General features: G+C 28.5%; 2 protein-coding genes across 4 annotated transcripts; both read left to right on the top strand.

The window, feature by feature from the left end:
• Positions 1-1,946: 1,946 nt before the first annotated feature.
• Positions 1,947-6,746, top strand: LOC112744332 (V-type proton ATPase subunit B2). Its single transcript, XM_025793924.3, has 15 exons — positions 1,947-2,122; positions 2,374-2,442; positions 2,624-2,679; positions 2,798-2,896; positions 3,005-3,064; positions 3,734-3,845; positions 3,922-4,130; positions 4,350-4,478; positions 4,694-4,831; positions 5,116-5,266; positions 5,355-5,437; positions 5,709-5,756; positions 5,853-5,906; positions 6,012-6,095; positions 6,188-6,746. The coding sequence occupies exons 2-15, from the start codon at positions 2,382-2,384 to the stop codon at positions 6,371-6,373; spliced, it is 1,470 nt and encodes a 489-aa protein (XP_025649709.1). The 5' UTR covers positions 1,947-2,122; positions 2,374-2,381; the 3' UTR covers positions 6,374-6,746.
• LOC112744330 (AT-hook motif nuclear-localized protein 23) lies at positions 4,694-16,421 on the top strand. Of its 3 annotated transcripts, none has more exons than XM_072215096.1 (2): positions 4,694-4,831; positions 15,236-16,421. In XM_072215096.1, the coding sequence occupies exon 2, from the start codon at positions 15,256-15,258 to the stop codon at positions 16,066-16,068; it is 813 nt and encodes a 270-aa protein (XP_072071197.1). In that variant the 5' UTR covers positions 4,694-4,831; positions 15,236-15,255; the 3' UTR covers positions 16,069-16,421. The 3 variants fall into 3 exon arrangements, with proteins under 3 accessions (XP_072071197.1, XP_025649706.1, XP_025649707.1); XM_025793921.3 differs by lacking the exon at positions 4,694-4,831 and adding an exon at positions 15,002-15,061; XM_025793922.3 differs by lacking the exon at positions 4,694-4,831 and adding an exon at positions 15,010-15,047.
• Positions 16,422-17,574: the final 1,153 nt, after the last annotated feature.

Genomic DNA, 17,574 nt, shown 5'->3' with positions numbered 1-17,574 from the left:
ACAAAAGAACTACGATTTTAATTAGTATTGACTATTGATTGTTTTAGTTTTGTTTTATGTTTGATATAAGTGAATAGTTAAAAATCTAAACTAAAAATAATTTACTTTTACAAAAAAATATTTTGATGAGTCGCTTCAACGAGTTTTGTAAACTTTTAAATAGATTTAAAAAAAACCCAAACCTAGTCTGTTTGATAAAACAAACTGAGCCGAGTCGAACTTAAAATAAGTCGAACCACGACCTTCCGTCGAATAGCCCGTCTTACTTCCACCCCTAACATAGGCTAATCTCTTGACCATGATTGAAGTTGGAAAATGATCATTGAAAGCACTGGATAAGATTGGTGCAACAAAGGTTAAAAACCAACTAAAGTACCAATACTCAACTAACTCATCATATACACCTAAAAAAACAGTTCTCTCTCAGTTTTAGCTTGCAATCATTGAGGTTTTTGGCCACACAACAGTAGAGGAAAGATTGCCACAGTTCATAAAATATACTGCCCTCAATTTAGTACTATTATAGTTTACAAAGTACCCTTCATCATATGCATCCTTTAATCATGATATCCTTTATTGTAACTACCACCTTGTCTATCAACTTGTATTTTTATTGATTAATTTTTAAAAGTATAGATAATAACACAAAATTGACTGATTATTTAGTTGGAAATTGGTTACCTTTGAGAACCATGATGATCCCATTTGGCATTTTTTCACTAGGTGAAACATAAATAGTTAAATACAACCAATTATTTTTCTTTTGTGAAATTTAATATTTTGCATATCATCATAACCTATAGTTTTAACTACTATAAATATCATTCACTTTTAAATAATAGAAATCCTTATATAATTATATAGAAATTAGAACAAAAAGAATATCAGATTCATTTACTGATCCCCCCCTTCTTATCCCCACATTATCCAAATAATTTCTTAGTGTGGATTCCATTAAATAATTCAAAGGTGATTGAAACCTTCACTTCTCATTTGTTAATGTTTTCTTAATAGTCAAATTACATCCTTAAAACAATCATATCATGAGGAATAACAATAAATATATCTGATCGCTATGTGTAATATTTTCTTTTGATTTCTAGTGAGGATGATACTTTGGAAGGCAAATTTAACTATTTTAATAAAGATTAGCCTCTCTTTCTATTAATAGGGAGGAGATATCTTGATAAATTAAAAAAAAAAGTATACGAAGATCTTGCCAAAAAATATATAAAAATAAATAATAAAATATTATTTTGGCCTATAACGTTTAGACCAAATTTTAATTTAGTCATTAACATTTTAAATATCTTATTTCAATCTCACAAAATTTTAAATGGGTTCAGTGTTATCCCATAATTAAATTTAGCATAAATAATTAGTGTATTTAAGAGCCAATATAATGTTTGGTTTCAGTTCGTAAATAAAATTGACCTATTAGTAATTACTAATGTAAAAGCTTTTTCGTTAGTTATTCGAGTCAAATTTAACAGTAGGATAATATTAAATCCATTTAAACTTTTTTGAGATTAAAATAAAACATTTAAAATATTAGAGACAAAATTAAAATTTGACTCAAACGTTAGTAACTAAAATAATACTTTACTTAGATATTTAATGACTTGAATATCAAAAGGCAAAACTTCCGAACTAATTTGCAAGGAATTAATTAAACAAAAGAATAATATCAAAAGATAGTACAAAGAAAATATAAAGACAACAATTTTTAATTTATTTTTATATACTGTAGTATAAAAGAATTTTACACAAACAACTTATCGTATTATATTAGCAAAATAACTAAATTTAAAATGTATTACTTAAAAAAATTATTTAAACGTATGAATTTTATTAGCGCATAAAAATGATTTCTTTGTAAAATTCTAAATTTATTTTTCAACATTTAAAATTCTGATATTGTAATTAATAATTATTGGGTATGTTCCATAGTTCCATGTATGTGACAAAATAATTGTTATTTCCATGATGGTTCGTGAATTTGTTTGGTCCATCCATTAGATCCGTGACCCAACAACACCACCATCAACATCACACTCTCTTCTTCTTCTTCACAGATCAAACACACTCACACACCTTCCCTCTCTCTTCTTCGATCTCTCTGGTTGGTTTCTTACTCCCTTCATAATAATAATTCTAATAATTCCTTTCCTTTTTTTTTTTAATTAGAAAAAGATATATTTTTTTATTCCAACCCAGCGAAACAGACCATGATCACTTGCACACTGAAATAATAAAGGGTCACTGCAAAGTTTTAATCTTTAAGCTGTTTGGTTGATTTTACTTTCTCTTAATTCTTAGTGGGTATGTGAATTTCACTAATTATTTTTTGAATGAAACGGTTATTATTTCAAGTTCCAAGGATGGGTGTGGCTCAAAACATTCCTGACATGGAGGAGGAGGGAACCTTGGAGATTGGAATGGGTAAGTATATGGCACCTCTTTTACCCTTTAATTTTTTACTTTTATGTTATGATTCTGAGTATGTGTTTCACTGGTTGATGAATTAGCAAATCACCATTTCTTTTTTGTGCTTGTCATTGTGGTTATTGGGTTGATCAGTTTATCACATTGGCAAGAATAAGATTGTTTTTTGATGTTGCAGAATACAGAACTGTGTCTGGTGTTGCTGGACCGTTGGTTATTCTTGATAAAGTTAAGGTAATGACTAGTTTTGATGCTATGCTTATTGCATATTCTAAAATTTTGAACTTTTCTCAATGAAATGTATCACTTTCTGCGCGATGTGACTGAATTTTATACTGATCAACTGCAATAGGGACCAAAATTTCAAGAGATTGTTAATATTCGGTTAGGGGATGGAACTTCTCGGCGTGGACAAGTTCTAGAAGTTGATGGTGAGAAAGCTGTTGTTCAGGTGAGTGGTTACTGCCTAACTCCAATATGCATGTGCTATTATCATTTAGGGCTGCTATCATGAAAACTGGGATGAAGTTTTTATTCACTGTTTTGCTACATTGATTAGGTCTTCGAAGGTACCTCTGGGATTGACAATAAGTTTACAACTGTGCAATTTACTGGAGAGGTATAACTTGTTTTTATTATTTTCTACTTTAGCTTGATGTCCATGTGAAATTGAGTTTGCAAATTCATTGTAAAATTTTCATGAAATTTCTGCTGTTTTGACTTCATTGTTAGTTTGGGAGCTATATTTTGGTTGTAGTTAGTATAGGGTCGGGATCAATTGGTTTTTCAAATATGTTATCTTCTAAATTATAATTGTGAATAAATAAGCGAACTAGAATCACATGTGGTTGGGGAGGAGGAGGTTATATTTCCATTATGATTGCATTGCTTGAGTTAACTTGATTAGTTCATATATTTGATTTTATGTATTTATTTTTGGAATGGTAACATGATAAATAATGCGGAGACATCTATTGTATAGTAGAGTACTACAAACATGATAATTGGGAAAACCAACTTCAATAAGAAATAATGGATGAGTTATGATCTTTTGAGGTTCTGTCCTTCATAAGGTATGGCTTCAGATTTGTGTTTGTTTATCAAACTTGTTATAGAGGGGCAATTCTATTTGACAATCCTTTTGCATTCTGATAGTGTTCATTTAATTTCTTATCTGTTCTACCAATTTATGCATGACTATTGATTATGGAATTCTTTTTTATTTTGATTCTTTTGAATCAGTTCAGCTGTTGAGTTTCATCTTTTCCATGTTTGGTTACATTCCTAGGTATTGAAAACTCCTGTTTCGCTTGACATGCTTGGCCGCATATTTAATGGCTCGGGAAAACCCATTGATAATGGTCCACCCATATTACCAGAGGCTTACTTGGACATATCAGGTATATAACTTCTCCTTGGGAGGTCTAAAACTGTATGTTTATTACTGACGTTCTTAATATTCTCCCAATATTTCAGGAAGTTCCATCAATCCTAGTGAGAGAACCTATCCAGAGGAGATGATACAAACCGGAATTTCTACAATTGATGTCATGAATTCTATTGCTAGAGGTCAAAAGATCCCTCTATTCTCAGCTGCTGGTCTCCCCCATAATGAAATTGCTGCACAGATATGTCGTCAGGCTGGCTTAGTCAAGCGATTAGAGAAATCTGATAATCTTCTTGAGGTATAGTTGAATATAAAAATGAATTTAATCTAATTTTTAACAACAAATGGGAGAGATGGTTTATGATTTCTGTTTAAAATTATATTTCGAAGAGGGTATAAATTAAGTTGATATGACCTAGCTTGTTTGATTTCTTACATATGGTCGATTTTGCTTTATTTATTTAAACTTGCATTGTAAGATGATGAATGTGTTTCTGACATATATCAATATATACAGGGTGGAGAAGACGACAATTTTGCCATCGTGTTTGCTGCTATGGGAGTTAACATGGAGACTGCACAGTTTTTCAAACGTGACTTTGAAGAGAATGGCTCAATGGAAAGAGTGACCCTTTTCCTGAATCTGGTAAATCTTCAAGACCGTTATGCAAGTGTTCTGTTATTGTTCCTCATTTTTTTATTTATATTTTTCTACTTTTCAATTTCCTTCAAAGTTATTGTGCTTTTTTGATGTATTTAAGATCTGATATCTTGGCAATTATATATGTAGGGGTAGTATTCCATGATTATTTTTTCAAATTTTGATTTCTGATTTGCTTAAACTGCTTTCGTTTGTTACAGGCCAATGATCCTACAATCGAGCGTATCATCACCCCTCGTATTGCTCTTACTACTGCTGAATATCTGGCTTATGAATGTGGCAAGCATGTTCTTGTGATACTCACAGATATGAGTTCATATGCCGATGCTCTTCGTGAGGTAATGTTAAAATGTTTCAACTCTAATTTTAAAAGTGGAAGCTAAGGTAAAGAAAGGAGATGATAAACCGTTTGCAGCCTTTGTCATTCTCTTATGATCTTGATTTCTTTATATGTCTACAGGAAATAATTTAGGATTGTGTGGTAATTGCTACTTGCTAGAGACATTTCTTACTTCTTTTCTCTTATTTTTCAAGCATGAGAAATAAGTCAAATAACAAAAATATTTGAGTATTTCTCAAACAATTCGATTGAGAGCTGGATCATTCACTCTGGATCCTATAGGTATCTGCTGCCCGAGAAGAAGTGCCAGGACGACGTGGTTATCCCGGTTACATGTACACAGATCTTGCAACAATATACGAACGTGCTGGAAGAATCGAGGGGCGAAAAGGCTCTATTACTCAGATTCCTATTCTAACTATGCCAAATGATGGTGATAAAATATTATTGAACTTTATCAGCTCAGTTGGATTTATGCACTCTAAATTATGACGAATCATCTTTCTCGAACTTCTTTGCAGATATCACGCATCCAACTCCTGATCTTACAGGATACATTACCGAGGGACAGATATATATTGACAGACAGCTGCATAACAGGCAGGTGCGTTATGTCGAAGCTCTTTGCTACTTCGAATATTTTCATGAAATGCAGAATAGAATGCATCCAAATGTATATTACATGATATTTAGTTTATAATATAGGCTTTTACTATATTCTTTCTTGCACTAATGCCTGAAGTGAACCATGATCTACTCTTATATCCAATCAACTTAAGGTGATCTTTTACATAGGCTACACAAATATTGAGTTGTTATGAGGATTCTAATATTCGATTCAAACTAAACATTCGTTATTCTTCTGTATTGAGCAGATATATCCACCAATCAATGTCCTTCCATCACTGTCTCGATTGATGAAGGTGACGCTGATTCTTTATCTGATAAAAGTTTCAATGCATGAGTGATTTCTTCCACTTTCCATTAATTATATTGATGCAACATTTGCTTCTCTTCAGAGTGCCATCGGCGAGGGAATGACTCGAAAGGATCATTCTGATGTATCCAACCAGGTTTGATATTGTTTGTATACTTTTTCAAAAAGAAATAAAACTAAAAAAGATCTGTCTATAAACTATGTTATAGGTCTTTATTTTGTTTATTTATTTGTGTTTCAGCTCTATGCAAATTATGCCATAGGAAAGGATGTTCAGGCAATGAAAGCTGTGGTTGGAGAAGAAGCACTTTCATCAGAGGACTTGGTCTGTAATCTTTTTATCCCAAGATATTTTCACTTGACATTGAAAAAATCTTCATTGAAGTGGTATTAATAATTTTTATTTTTAATTAACAGCTATATCTGGAATTTCTGGACAAATTCGAGCGAAAGTTTGTGACGCAAGGAGCTTATGACACCCGCAACATCTTCCAGTCACTAGATCTTGCGTGGACCTTGCTTCGGATCTTTCCCCGGGAGCTTCTTCACCGTATACCGGCCAAGACCCTCGACCAGTTCTACAGCCGAGATTCCGGTAATTGATGTCATAGCCGGCATGCTCATGCTCATATTTTTTATTGATTTATATATTTCTTAGATCTTCTCACCCAAAAATTAAAGAGAGACCATATATCTTGTGTCCAGCATATATATAAAATAAATGTTAGTGATGAGAATGAGACCCCTTAGAACTTAGATCTTTATATTTTCATTTTTCCACTGGGGTGGTGAGGGGAGAAAGCTAGTTATCATTTTGGGATGGCTTTAATTGCACTGTTAAAGATTCAATTCAATTCAGTGCAGTTAGAATTTTGTTGACATTGCCTTCCCTTGTATGTTTTATTGTTTAATTTAACATTGTAATTTATGGCTTTAGTTGTGTTTTATATCAATTGTTTAGATTTACAAGGATAAATTATTAATTAGGTTCTTTTAATAAGATTATAAAAAATAAAAGCTTAAAATCTGTTAATTTATTTTTATTTCTAATAGCAGGTCGTTTACTAAAGAATGTTACATTATTCCTTTTTTTTTTTCGCAGCGCATTTGCATTTGTTATAGATTAATATGTAGAAATTTTTTAATAAAATAAACCAAAAATGGTCCAAACCAAAGGAAAAAAGAAAGTGAAAATGGTTGGATGATGGATGGTCTAACACAATAAAGAAACTAAGCTTTCAAAAAATAAAAAATAAAAAAAAATAAAGAAACTAGAGTAATTGTTTTTATTTTATTGATTATGCAATTATTTTGCACTTGATAAGCACAGGAAATAAGGATTGACGAGCAGAGAGATTAACTAGAGAGGAGAGGGTAAAAGTGTAAAATTCAAGAAAAGGACAAATTGATCCTTGACTTTTTGGTTTGAGGACATTTAAGTTATTGAGAATTTGAAAATACATTTAAGTTTTTGACTTCTTCAAAATCTAGACACATCGATCCTTAGGTTTAATTTGTTCCATTTTGAAATTTTTCTATATGGGCATCCGTATCGACCATGTCAGTACAATGAGAGTCACGTTTGATTTTTTCGTTGGATTTGACAAATTCAAGTGAATAATAAGAATCAATATGTCTAGATTTTGAAAAAGTCAGGACTTAAATGTCTATAAATCAAAATGTTAAAAACTTATTTGTCCTTTTCTCATAAAATCCTAAAATTAAATAAAATCGAATCAATTTTAATTGGAATATATTCAAAACAAAATAATCAATTTCTAAATGAATAGATATTTTTTGGTAGTTTAATGAACATAGTGTACATATACTTTATATGTTTGATTCATAATCAAATGAAATCGTTTCATCTTATTTCAAATCAAATTTTTGACATAATTTTTTTAAAACAACCTTTAAGATAAAGAAGCTTAAGCATAATTTATGTTTAGCATCAAGTATCAAGTTCTCAAGATTCCTCAACTTTTGATGATTCTCAAGAGATAAGTCACACTATGAAATGATTGAAAGATAAAAGCCCTTTCAGTAGTTGGTTTCCAAAAAAATCAGTGTGCAAAATGAAGTATGTTGAAGAGAGGCACCAAAACCAAGTTATTTTTATCAATAAATAAAATGTCACAAAATTTTATTGCTCAATAATAAATAAAAGGTTGATTCCCAAATTCGATGGACTAGCTCCTCAAGTTGATACATATATCACGCAAAGCATAATTACCCTTTGAGAGCATTAAATATATATGATGAAAGCATCTTTTTTTTTTTAGTGATAACTTTCTATCACAAAACATTAAAACATTAAAGTTCAATAGATAAATATATCTTAATAATTTAGTACTTACATTCGGGAAAGCATCTCAGTTATTAGTTTAAAACTTCAGGGAAAAAAAAAAGACTTTATGAGTTAATATTAGTATGTCTTGAGTAGAGTGTTAATTATTATAGTTGTTAAAGCCATTTGTAATTAACCAACTTGAGTCTAATCATTCGTCCGTTTAAACAAGTGTCGAAGGTTTGAATCTCGTTTTGTATATGCATTAACTTATTGGCTAGCAACAGACCCTTAAATGGAGTTCACATTCGCGATAAATTAGTCTTAACTTTTTGAATTGTGACAGATTAATTCTTAACCTCCCGAATTAGAAAATACTATATAAAAAAAATATCTTGTAATTGTATAACCTTTGGAGGAATATTAATAAAGAGATGACACCTAAATTAGGTCATGAAGATATTTTTATGTAGATATAATATATGCTATATTAAATAATTTAATTAAATATATTAAATTATTTAATATTAATTTTTAGTTATTATCTTTATATAAAAATATTTTACGTGAATAGTCACTCCAAATTAAAGGATTTGCAAAGTAGAAATTACTTGAATATTTCCCAATAAGGAAGCAGTAGTGCCAGTGTATGAGAACTATATATATTGGGTTTTTGCAAATATCTAAGGTTATATATGTATATAGCAGGGTGTTGTTTTGGGAGTGTCCTAGTGCCAAGGAGGTCTGGAATTTTTTAGGTCTGTATTCAGATAACTTGAATTTATATGATTGGCTCTGCAGAGGTACAAGGAGTGGAGATGTTTTTCTTTTCTTTTCAACCATCTGGTGGATTTGGAGAAGCAGGAATCATGACTTATTTAATATAGATGATTCATGGAGTGCTAGTAAAGTGGTGAGTTTGATTCGTAGTTCAGTAAGGGAATTGCACACTATTTTTGCTATGCATCAATCTCTGTCTCCTCCTTCACTTTGTTTGCATTGGGTTCCACCTCTTGTTCATTCTGTTAAATTGAATTGTGATGCTAGTTGGTTTGCTCCTTCTGGCTATGCTGGTTTTGGTTGTATCATTCGTAATCCTGATGGATGTTTGTTGAAAGGTTGCACTGGAAAAGTCGAAGTGTGCAGTGTTCTTTTTGCTGAATTGTATGCAATTTGGAGAGGTTTACTTCTTGTTTGGGAGAGTGGATTTCGTGAGGTTATCTGTGAAACAGACTGCTTAGAAGCTCTTTTCTTGGTAAACCAAAGAATGCTTGGTAAGGATATTCCGGAATGGGATTTGGCAAAGCATATACATGAGGTTATGAATGGGAATTGGAGAGTCTCTATTCTTTTAATTCAGAGGACTGAAAATAGTGTTGCAGATTGTATGGCTAAAGCAGCTGCTTCTGTCGCGGATATTCACTCGAATTAGAGCCAACCTTGGAGTGAGCTTCAACATCTAATAGATTTAGATATGACCCTAGCTAATTAATTTAGTTGTCTCTTTTTTTTCTTTCTTTTCTATTTAGTCACAAAAAAAATATTAGTTATTACAACATCATCAGGCTTAGATGTATGATACCTTTAATTTGTTTAATTTAATTGCGTCTTTAATTAGTAATCTCAGATTTCCAACTTTCAAAATTTTCAAAACAATATATATCATGGTACAAAAACAATATTTTATTTTTTTAAGAATCTATCATATAAAATGTTTTACATATGTAGCTATATATTAATTTAATTTCATAGAAATTATTTTGATAAGTAAAACCCTCCCATGGTTGATAGCTACTAATTTGAAATCATTAACAATAACAAGAATAATAATATACTATTAGATATTCTCAATAATACATATGGAATATAATTATGGATAACTTATTCTTTTTGGAAGAAATTAAGAAGAAAGTTAATATATATTACAAGTCATAAAGTTGGTTGAGCATGATACCTAGGAATCTAGTCTGGTTTCGAAAGAAAACATCATATGACATAATCTACGAGAAATCTTTAGCTAATTAGTTGGTCTAGTCAATAATTGGTCACCTTTCATGTAAATCAAATTACCAAACCTTTATGACCAATGATCAAGCATTTAGAGGATAATTGATTTTCACTAACCAATAAACAAAAATATAGCGAATAATAATATGGGAGGGAAAAAAAAAATTCATGGTGGTTGTTCTTCAATGTCGTGTCACGCACCTTCAACAGTACCTATTTTCAGTGTGTTGAAATGGTTATTATTGATTAATATATTTATTTACAAGAAAAAATTATTATAAAGAACCGTTAAGAAGATTTAATTATTAAAAATAATTTTTAATATTAAAATTATTAAAAATGATCAAATATTTTTATAATTTTTAAGAAGAAAAACTATTTTTTTATAAAAAAATAAATATATCTTTAATTATTTTTTATTTATTTTTTATAATGTTTATATTAACAATTTTATTTTTTTTAAAATTTTAGTAATTTTTATTATTTATTTATTTATTTTTTTTATTTTTCTGATCTTTTATCTTTTTTTGTTGGATAAAGATCACAAAAATAAAAAAATAAATAAATAATTAATAAAAATTACTAAAATTTAAAAAGAAAAATAAAATTTATCAATATAAAAATTATAAAAAATTAAAAAATAATTAAAAATATATTTATTTTTTTATAAAAAAAATTTAATTATTTTTCTTAAATATTATAAAAAAATTTAATTTTTTTTTATAATTTTAATATTAAAAATTTTTTTTAATAATTAAATTTTTTTAACGGTGCTTTAGAATAATTTTTCCTATTTACAAGGTATCTATTATCATATTGAGTGAACGGAACAAGTTGTGGATAACTAATAATGATTGAATTCATTTTATTTTTTCTTAAAGTGGTTAATAGCTCTATATAGCCTATGACTAAATTAAAGTAATAAACGCAAAGTGACAAAGAACGGTTTGAAAATATAAAAAATATAATTATGACTTATTATTAAGCGGTAAAGTGAATTAAAAAAAAGCAATATTTTTCATTGTTCATATGTTAATCTTCGTTGGTTCAAGCCAGCAAGGAAATTAAAAGTACTTGATGTAACATTTAGTTTCTTTCTGCCTAGGATTCTACATAGTCCAATTAGCTCCGATGAAAATATATATAATTATATATTAATATATACAAGTCAAAGTTTCTCTCTTATTTTTAAATTAGGATATGATAAATCTACACTTATTAGACCGTTAGTGTTGTACATGGGAATAGTAATTCTACCCGAAAATTTAGTGAAATGAAATTTAGTTCTAGATTATTGATGAGCATGTGTCTGTTGAAAAGTCAAGTCATTTTATATTAAGAGGTTATTTTATGACTATTTAAATAATGGATATTGTAATTAATAAAATTTGTTTATGTTGAGATTAACAGAAACAAATCTAATCATTAGATCTCACATGTAGATAGTTATCATATTATATAAAGTTATTAAATGGTAATAAAACGCTTAAATTAAGTTGCCTTTTGTGTTTCCAAATGTCACTAATTTAAACTATCTATATAATTAAAATCAAATAATTATTCAGTCTTTTCACTATCACAATAAACTTATACAATCTCACTTAATAATATTTAATTTCTCCTTAGTATTTTAGAGGTGAGGTTAGAATTATTGTTTATAGTTGTGGAACATAGATTTATATAATTAGGATACGAGATTGTGCTCAAATCAGAAAAAAGTCTAACTATTAACGGGTATTAGAATTAGAAGTAGATAACAAACTCTAAATGCATGTTAATTAAGTTTTTTATTTATAATTTTAGAAAAAAAAAAAAAGATAAATTCGTGTGAAATATATATATGCAAGATTTTATGTGAATATGATCATCCGGATTATATTTTTTATAGACTGATATACTTCTAAAAAAACATATTCTTGAATTGACCACCCTTTTAGATCTAATTTAAAATATGAACGTAATAATTTTTACTATAGAAAATATTATTTATATATTAAAATTAACTACTAAAATCAGTCACTAATATATTTATGTATAAATACAGATATAATTTAATTTATTTTTAATATATATTTATATTCTAATATATATTTTATATTAATAACTGAATTTAATAATTAATTTTAGAGAAAATTCCACTCCTCTCCCCTGCGAGATGCTAAAATGACACTCTCCTCCCCTCTATTTATAAAATGTACATTTTCCTCCCTGATAACTTTTAAAAAATCTCTTCTTTAATCCATTTTAAATTTTTTGTGTTAACTAATGTTAATTTTATCCATTTTAAAAAAAAATAAATTATTTTTTGTCATTAAATTTTGCTTACCAAAATACACTTTAATAAATTATTTTTTATTGATTAAATTGTATTTTTATCAAAATATTTTTTAAAAAATTTAATAATTAAATTATTTTTTTAAGATTTTCTTCAATAATTTTTTAATTATTAAATTATGATTTTACCAAAACTTTTGTTAACAATTTTTTTATATTTTACTATTAATTTTTTGATATCAATATATATTATTTTAATATTAAAAAAACTCTTAATAAGATTATTTTTTAATATCAATATATATTAATTGTTATACATATTAATAATGGTAATATTTTTTATTTAATATTAAAATAATATACATTAATATTGAAAAATTAATAATAAAATATAAAAAAATTATAACAAAAATTTTGGTAAAATTATAATTTAATAATTAAAAAATTATTGAAGAATATTTAAAAAAATAATTTAATTATTAATTTTTTTAAAAAATTATTTTGATAAAAATAGAATTTAATCAATAAAAAATAATTTATTAAATAGTATTTTGGTAAGTAAAGTTTAATGATAAAAAAATAAATTTTTTGTTAAAGAATATTTTTGTAAAAAATAATTTTTTTAAATAGATAAAGTTAACATTAGTTAACACAAAAAATTTAAAATGGATTAAAGAGGAGGTTTTTTAAAAGTTATAAGGGAGGAAAATGTATATTTTATAAATAGAGAGAAGGAGAATGTCATTTTAGCATCTCGCAACGAAGGGAAGTGTAATTTTCTCCTAATTTTAATATACACCTACAATATATTTACTAATTTCTCATAGACATTAAGATCTATTGAGAGATTTCATGATGAATTTACCATATATATATGATGCAAACATGCAGCAACTTATATTATTATTGATAATTTCCTCTCTCTTTCACTCTTTTTTAAGTATTAAGGCTCATGTAGGGCAACTACCCAATATACTATGAATAAGTTTTGAACAGATTGTGTCTTGTGCCTACGACAGACATTAAACTTTTGAATTTCATAAATAAATTAATCGGGTGATGATACAAGTGCAATTAAATTTCGTAAGAATGATGATATTAAATAAATTGTATAACCTTATCCTTTTTTAGTTTATAATATATGTACATGTTTTTGCCAGCTGGCAAGTTTAAACTAAACGACAAAGCATTTAAAGCGTGTTTGATGGTGATTTGTTAGAATTTTTGCAAATTTGAAATATAATATGATTAAATTAAACCGATGTAGTTGAATTATTTTAAAATTTTTAGTTTAGATACATAATTAAATGCTAAAATTAAAGGAAAAAAAGATATATTTGTTCTCAAAATTTTTGAAAATTACTTTTATAAATATCCAAACAAATTATTTTAACAAAAAATTTAATTAATCCAAAAAATTGCTTTCCCTTTTAAAATTTCTTCATCCAAACCTCATTTTTGAATAAGAAAATTGTTTGGATTAGCATGAATCCAATAACATTTTTATCTAACAGAGAATAAACCTTAAATCACAAAATCATTACACAAAAGCTAATAAAATTAAAATCAAGTGAACTTAATTTAAATAAAGTTATTAAAATTCATTTTAATTATAAAGTGTGTTTAAATTTGTTTGTTATTAAATTAAACCTGTATTAATACAAAAAAATTAAATATTTTTATTTAATAAATATAAAATAAATGTATTGAAAATTTAAATTTTTATATTTTTAATAAAAAATTTTAATTTTATAATTTTAATATGTATTCTAAAAACATAAGATAAATAAATTTTAATTTATATAGGTAGCCCAAATTTCAAGATTTATATAAATAAATAAGAAGTGCTTCAATTAATTAGTTCGGGTCCAAGAGCTCTTGAAAGGAGTCATAATAACTTAATAAGATCACTTGTCTCGTTAACTGATTCATGCTATGTTTTAATAGTTTTAGGAATTGAGGGCACTAACTACTTGTATTGGGTCAACAAGAAGCCTCGTACAAGTGCAGCCAGGTCTTTGTTTATTGAAAATTAAGAAAAATTAGACCACAAATTTAATTAATTTGTAAAGTAAAGTATAGGAGTATATATATATATTGTATGTTGAGCATGTGCCCCAATTACTTATTAGCTAAGGGTTTATAATATTTTAGGTTTTCTCTTTATCGAAAGGTGACCTAGGTTTCCTAAATAATGATCCAACCTACCTGTCTAATCTCTCTCTCTCTCTCCAAATACATATCACATAGACTGATAGACATAACATTTTAACTTCATCCTATGATTTAAAAAAAAAATTATTTTAATTTATTTATAATTTAAAATAATTTTATACGTATATTTAATTATATAATATTATATCAATAAAAATAATTATTTTTTATATTAACGTTATAAATAATTATCTAAAAAAATAAATATGATTATAAAACTATATAAAATATCTTATATTATATTCTCTTAAAATAATGTATATATAATAATAAATTAAATGTGATTTACAAAGAAATTAATATTGTTTAATCCCATGATTATTTTATTCAACCATATGCTTTTCCTAGTTGTGAGAATGGCCGCAGGTTCCACACGCTTTATTTTTTTCTTTCTTTAATTTGTTTCCCTCTCTCTCTTTCCCTTCCAACCTCATCTCATTCCATTTCCTCTGCAGTACTCAATTGATCCCTTTGTTTTTCTATTCGCAAACTGAGGTTTGAATCATTGGGTACTCCTAATACTTCTCTCTCTTTTTCTTTTTAATATAAACCACTCCCCATAATTTATATTGTTCATACTACTATTCTTGTAATTTTTCTCTTATTTTAATTACTACTATATAGTTTTTTCATTTTAATATATTTTTGTGCTGTTCCCCTTTTGTGTTTTACACTTTCTTTAGAAAAACTCTTTTGTGTGTGTATGGCCGGCATAGACTTGGGTTCAGCATCACACTTTGTTCATCACCTTCAACGCCCTGACCTTGAAGATGATGATAATAACCAAGACCAAGACCCGAGCAACAACCATCACGAGGGTCTTGACCTAGTTTCGCCAAATCAAGGCCCTGGTGATGTTGTTGCTCGTAGGCCAAGAGGGAGACCTCCGGGTTCCAAGAACAAGCCTAAGCCACCGGTGATCATCACAAGGGAGAGTGCAAACACTCTTAGGGCACACATCCTTGAAGTTAGTAGTGGTTGTGATGTGTTTGACTCTGTCGCCACTTATGCAAGAAAACGTCAACGGGGAATCTGTGTTCTTAGCGGTAGCGGAACTGTTACTAACGTCACGCTCCGACAACCAGCAGCTGCCGGAGCAGTCGTGACGCTTCATGGAAGATTTGAGATACTTTCTCTATCAGGATCCTTTCTGCCACCTCCTGCTCCACCAGGGGCCACAAGTTTAACTGTGTTTCTTGGTGGAGGCCAGGGACAAGTGGTAGGAGGGAATGTTATTGGGCCTTTAGTGGCTTCTGGGCCTGTTATTGTTATTGCCTCGTCGTTTACTAATGTAGCGTATGAGAGGTTGCCCTTAGACGAAGATGAGACTCTTCAGATAGAACAAGGGCAACCTTCTTCTGGTGGTGGTGGTGTCAGTAGTGGCAGTGGTGTTAATAACTCTTTTCCAGATCCTTCTTCAGGGTTACCGTTCTTCAATCTACCTCTAAACATGCCTAATTTGCCGGTTGATGGTTGGGCCGGTGGGAACTCTAGTGGTGGAAGACAATCTTTTTGATGATGAGGAGCTTCTTAATTTTTGAGAGGGCACAAAAGGTGAGAAGTTGAACCTCCATCAAAGGTATAATAATATATTGGTTTTTAATTAATTTTATGAGACTTTCTTCGAGTTGTTTGTGAACAAGTGCTGATTTTGTATGTCCAAGTGTCTCATTTTCCATTGGCTAGGTTCTGTTGTGTAAGGACTTGGTTTTAATATAATTCTAAATTCCTAGGGACAATTGTAAAACATTTCTGTTTGGTTGCTGGAGTTGTTAGAGACTAGATTGTTATTGTGCATTAACCTTAATTGTGGAATAATAAATCCTAGTTAGCATAATCAATAACACAAATCTATTTTTTTGGATTAAATATGTAATTGCTATGATACAGTAATTTCTTTGTTTAATTCCATGGTTTAGTGTCTTATATATATATTTGGGTGGGTAATTTTTCTCCAACATGTGAAACCAAATTGCTCAAGTAATCAAGACAAATTGATCACTTGTCTTGTTTGTTTGGTATTGTAGAGAATAATTAATTAAAAGAATCCTTACATTATTGCGTTTGACCAAGGGAAGTTGAACATCTCTCTCTCATATAATTAAGTAACTCCCACCATGAACAAGTGGGGAGAAAACTAATCATATTTCTTGGTTTTTGTTTCTCATTCATTAATTCAATATGTATGTTGTTGTGAAAGTCGTGCGTGTAACAAACTTAATTATTTATCACTTATTACTAATCTAAAAATTTGTTCAAATAGAAGCAACTAACACTTCATACTATAATCTCAATTCTAGATTTCAACCGGCCCTAAGTAGTTATGTATGTTACAATCATTTTTGAAATGTTTTAGTACTATTATTTGGTTTGAATATGCATATTATTATATTGGTGAAAACTCAAGTGCAATTGATTTCACGTAAAGTTGATACTTGAGAGCCGTTAAATAATTTAACTGATTTGACTAAATTTTTATCTAATAGCTTTCAGATATCAAAATCACGTGAAGTTGACTTCACTTAAGTTTTTACCTATTATATTATATATGATGTTAAAACCAAATCAAAACGCATACATAAACATTGTTAGAAGTCCAATAAATTCTTCAATATTTATGTGTGTATTTAATTATTCAAAGAGACAAAATCTGTGCATCACTTATTACTTTATGAAACTAGTTTTCTTTTTTTTTTTTTTAAGCTTGTCATATGGTACTACAAACTATACATTAGATAAGCTAACCTTGATTATTGCTAGGTTATTGATGAGTGCATACATCTATTTGTTTCGACACGAAAACACAGATTCCTAAATGTAGGATTCAATGTATTTTAGATTCCTCATACCTACCAAAGGCATGTTTATCCATAGCATGTGTCTTAAAAGCATAAAATGTTGTAGCTTTAAAATACTTGCTCCCATCTTTTCCTTTTGTTTTTCTCCCTTCTAATATATGCTTTAATAGGTAAAGATTTAGTTTCAATAATATTTGGGTGAATAAAAATGTGTGATCAAGTTT

The sequence above is a fragment of the Arachis hypogaea genome, chromosome 14 (genome assembly GCF_003086295.3).
Source record: "Arachis hypogaea cultivar Tifrunner chromosome 14, arahy.Tifrunner.gnm2.J5K5, whole genome shotgun sequence".
Lineage (NCBI taxonomy): Eukaryota > Viridiplantae > Streptophyta > Magnoliopsida > Fabales > Fabaceae > Arachis > Arachis hypogaea.
The sequence above is the reverse complement of the archived record's forward strand: the minus strand, read 5'-3'. Positions and strand labels throughout refer to the sequence as shown.

Excerpts from the sequence above, each read along its gene's own strand:
- LOC112744330 (XM_072215096.1), top strand. The coding sequence starts at position 15,256 with ATGGCCGGCATAGACTTGGGTTCAGCATCACACTTTGTTCATCACCTT.
- LOC112744332 (XM_025793924.3), top strand. The coding sequence starts at position 2,382 with ATGGGTGTGGCTCAAAACATTCCTGACATGGAGGAGGAGGGAACCTTG. Across the intron at positions 2,897-3,004 it reads GTGAGAAAGCTGTTGTTCAG|GTCTTCGAAGGTACCTCTGG; the intron begins GTGAGTGGTTAC and ends TACATTGATTAG. Across the intron at positions 4,131-4,349 it reads AATCTGATAATCTTCTTGAG|GGTGGAGAAGACGACAATTT; the intron begins GTATAGTTGAAT and ends CAATATATACAG.